The 4,537-nt window shown below is 35.7% G+C and overlaps 1 protein-coding gene across 1 annotated transcript in view; it reads left to right on the forward strand.

Annotated features, from left to right (window-relative positions):
- Positions 1–3,369, forward strand: part of hnrnpul1 (heterogeneous nuclear ribonucleoprotein U-like 1) — an 18,931-nt gene extending 15,562 nt beyond the window's left edge. Inside the window, 5 exon segments of the mRNA XM_016236978.1 lie at positions 1,970–2,129; positions 2,572–2,631; positions 2,634–2,659; positions 3,122–3,170; positions 3,305–3,369. Coding sequence (XP_016092464.1) covers positions 1,970–2,129; positions 2,572–2,631; positions 2,634–2,659; positions 3,122–3,170; positions 3,305–3,369 — 360 coding nt within the window.
- The last annotated feature ends 1,168 nt before the right edge of the window (positions 3,370–4,537 follow it).

Below are 4,537 nucleotides of genomic sequence, written 5' to 3' on the forward strand. Positions count from 1 at the left end.
CTGAGGTTTAGTGATATATAACAGGATATCATCAGCATATAATGATATTTTGCTTACTGTGTTCTTTGTGTTATATCCATGTATATTGGGGTTAGAGCGAATAGACTGTGCAAGGGGTTCAAGGGCGAAGAGTAGAGGGGATAGTGAGCAGCCCTGTCTAGAACCTGTATATAGACAGAAAGGAAGAGAAAGAATTATATTAGTAAGAATCCTTGTACATGGCTTGTGATAGAGAATTCTTATCCACTTTTCAAAATTATCGCCAATTTCAAATTTTCTTAGGGCTGCGAAAAGATAAGACCATTCTAACTGGTCAAAAGCTTTCTCTGCATCAAGAGAAACAATGACCAGATCATCTATGTGTGACTTAAAAAGATGTCTGAGATTTGAAGACGAGTGCCTATTAGGAATAAACCCTGTCTGATCGGGATGAATAAGTTTGTCCATTACAGAACTAAGTCTGATAGATAAAGCCTTAGCCAGGATTTTTTGGTCACATGGCAAAAGTGATATTGGCCTATAGCTACTTACTTCTACTGGATCCTTCCCTTTCTTAGGTAAGACTGTTATGATGGCTTCATTTAAAGTGGGAGGTAACCTGCCAACATTATATGCTTGAGTGTACATTTTGAAATAAACCCTGTCTGATCGGGATGAATAAGTTTGTCCATTACTGAACTAAGTCTAATAGATAAAGCCTATCACAAAAGTGATATTGGCCTATAGCTACTTACTTCTACTGGATCCTTCCCTTTCTTAGGTAAGACTGTTATGATGGCTTCATTTAAAGTGGGAGGTAACCTGACAACATTATATGCTTGAGTGTACATTTTGAATAGAGGAGGTGAGAGTAGATCGCCAAATTCTTTATAAAACTCACTGGAATAGCCATCTGGGCCAGGGGCTTTCCCACATTTCATTGTCTTGATAGTATCTAATATTTCTCAAACCGAGAGCTCAGCATTGAGGGCATTACGATCTTCCTGGACTAAGGTGGGAAGGTCACAACTGTCCAAGAAGTTTGACAACTAGATCATCATTTAAGGACCTAGAAGAGCATAATTCTTCGAATTGTTTGAATCTCTCATTGATATCATTGTGATGTTAAAATGTCACCATTTTCTGACTTGATTTTACTTATGGTTCGATCACTTTCTATTTTTCTAATTTGTCTTGCCAGCAGCTTGTGGGGTTTGTCACCAAATTCAAAAATGTTGTTGTGTGTGTATAGGAATCCTCTGATATGATCTGAAAGTATCTGATTATATTTAAATCTTAATGAAAGTGTTTTCTTAAGTCTCTATGGATGGATGTACAGCGTTTTCTTTATCTAAACAATTTATTTGCTGTTCCAGCTCTACCAATTTAGCTCTACCTTTTTCTTTTCTTTCTTGCTGCCTGCAGAAATAATACAACCCCTGATATAAGCTTTCATAGTCTCCCAAAGTATTAAGGGGGACGTTTCAGGGCGATCATTCATCTCAAAGAAAAAGGAGATTTGTTCTCTTATAAAATCACAAAACTAGTCGCTGGGGTATATTTTTAGCAATAGCCAAAAAAAACATTGTATGGGTCAAAATTATCGTTTTAGTTTTTTATGCCAAAAATCATTAGGATAATAAGTTAAGATCATGTTACATGAAGATATTTTGTGAATTTCCTACTGTAAATATATTAACTTAATTTGATTAGCTATATGCACTGCTAAGAACTTCATTTGGACAACTTTAAAGGCGATTTTCTCAGTATTTAGATTTTTTTGCACACTCAGATTCCAGATTTTTTAAATGGTTGTATCTCGGCCAAATATTGTCCTATACTAATAAACCATACATCAATGGAAAGCTTATTTAATCAGATTTACCCTTATGACTGTTTTTGTGGTCCAGGGTCACTATATATATATATATATATATATATAGTCTCAAATAAATGTGTGCAGTCGAGAGAATATCACTTTTGTGTGTAGATACTGATGATGGTTGGTCTTCCTGCTTGTGGTAAAACCACATGGGCAACTAAGCATGCAGAGATGAACCCACAGAAGAAATATAACATCCTGGGCACAAACGCCATCATGGCGAAGAATGAATGTAGGATTTATGGTTCAAAATTGAAAAGAAATCATGTTCTTGGTCCAAAAACAAGTGCAATCGAATGGAACAGATTTTTTTTTTTACTTTATTTATAAATGTGTGATTGTAAATAATTGTATAAAAATATATATTTTAATCTTCAAAAGTTTAGGCTCAGTAAGATTAAAACGTTTTTCAAATTCACGTTTTAAAAAGTTTTATTCAGCGAGGATGCATTGAATTGTTCTAAAGTGACAGTGAAAACATTTATAATGTTACAAAAGATTTCTGTTTTAAGTAAATGCTTTTTTAACTTATTACATATTAAAATAGAAAAGTTATTTTAAACTGTAATAATAGTTCACAGTATTATTGTTTTTCATTTATTTTTGATCAAATACATGGTGAACATAAGAGACTTATTTAAAACATCTTACCGACCCCACATTTTTTAACATGAGTGGATATTGCTTATTGTTATTGATAATTAACTGTTCTGGGCGCTGGGACATCCTGATTCAGCAGGCCAATCAGTGCCTGAACCAAATGATCCAGATTGAAGATGGAACTACATCTTGGATCAGGTACTGCAAACACATGATTCCCAGTGAAGACAACTGTGAATGAGCTCTTCTATTTATCTTTCAGGAGGCCACAATATGATTGAGTAGAAGAAGCAGCTTTTGATTGAATGTTGTATATTGCAGTGTCAGAAAAGGTATTAATGTCAAACATGTTCATTATCTTGCATTTCCAATTACATTTAATTGTTCTGTGAGCCTCTCTGATAATGTACTGGTAGCCCAAGACTGTATTAAGATGTTGAGAGGCAAGTAATCTCAGCCCGGTGAGTAAGAAAACACATTTTGTTGCTGTACTAATTATAAAAGAAATAGACTTGGTTTTAAATAGACCTGTAAATAGACCTCCATTATCCTGTGGGTTGTTGTTGTATTTGTTTCAGTAAGTGGCTTCTTGGCTTTTCAGGGCATAGCTGGTTGGTAGAGTCTCATGTCTCAAACTATGGAGTCTGTGAGTATTCTCAGGTAAGTGATATATGTCAGTCTATAGACCTGAAGCACCACAAAGAGACGCGTAAGTGAAGGAGACCCCTTTAGAACGGGAAAGTTTTTTTCTTAACTCTTATTTGAATTTTTTTTGTGTATAGGTGACATTTATTTGCATTACATTTTAAGAAGTGTAGTTATTGTGTTGAATTGAATTTACAGTTAAACCGGTTATTGTACATGAGCTAGACAACATTCAGGGTTCCCATGGACACGGAAAAATCTGAGAATTTTAAATATTTTTTTTTTCTTGAGAAGTGAGAACTGGTAAAATTATAATAAAATACTGGAAACCAAGTTATTGTTTCTCATGGTGTTTTGCCAGTGCAAAAATTCATTAATTTCTTGCAAAAAAAGAGAGAAAAAAAGGAACCTAGTTTAACTTGCATTGTTTACTTTGCAAAAGGTGGTGATAAAATTATGAATGATTTAAATCTGATCATCATAATTTGATTTTGTGGGCATGATATTCCATAATTCAAAATGACTACTGATGGTCTAACACAAACACATAAAATGTCCCCCTCACAATGACATATGATCACAGATGTTCGTAATTTCCGTTTCATGTCGACTTCAAACTAGAAAATTAAGCTTTCAAATATTTAATGAGTTAAATATTCTTTGTGACCATTTCTTTAATCAGGATAAAACCATATATTAAATGCTAACATAAGCGGTAGCATTTACACATAACAGCATATCTAGAAGAATGAGACAACAAACAAAAAAACATAGGCCTACCATTAAAAGCTGGCTTGCACAGGTTCTGCAAGATCCTCTTCAATAATATCCTCTGCTTCTCAATCGGGCTCAAACTGATAAGCGATATTAATGACGCCGTTGTTTACAATACAACCGGAGCACATGCCGCTGAGGTGAGGGGCGGGACGTTTAGACACGCACTAGAGGCGGTTTAGCCAATCCCAACACACTGGGCTAGCTAACCAATCAGAGCCTATCGCCTGTTTCTGAGGGCGGTGCTTCTTAAAAACAGGAAAAGATCAGCCCGTTTCTCAGAGAAGGGACAGACCGGTGTGGAATAAAGGTAAATGTGAAAAATAATGCGTTTTTTTAAAAACTAAGCATTAACACATGTTAGACTGCACCCCACAGGGGCGTCGATTACGCGGGGGATGCCGGGGACGTGTCCTCCCCACTTTTAATATCACATAAATTCGTCCCCCGCACTTTTTCGGGCAAGTGTGTTCGCATAGAGGTTTTCAAGAGCCGGTGTGAATAAATATAGATTTAAATTCAAAGAGACTGTCACGCTGTGGCTGCGCCAGGGAACAGGCAGGACGACGAGGATAACGGATACAATAAACTTTTAATACTTAGACAAGAGGGTAGGAGCACACGCACAAGGTAATATTCACAATAACTGACAACACT

This window comes from Sinocyclocheilus grahami, unplaced genomic scaffold (genome assembly GCF_001515645.1).
Source record: "Sinocyclocheilus grahami isolate Dianchi unplaced genomic scaffold, SAMN03320097.WGS_v1.1 scaffold503.1, whole genome shotgun sequence".
NCBI classification, from domain to species: Eukaryota; Metazoa; Chordata; class Actinopteri; order Cypriniformes; family Cyprinidae; genus Sinocyclocheilus; species Sinocyclocheilus grahami.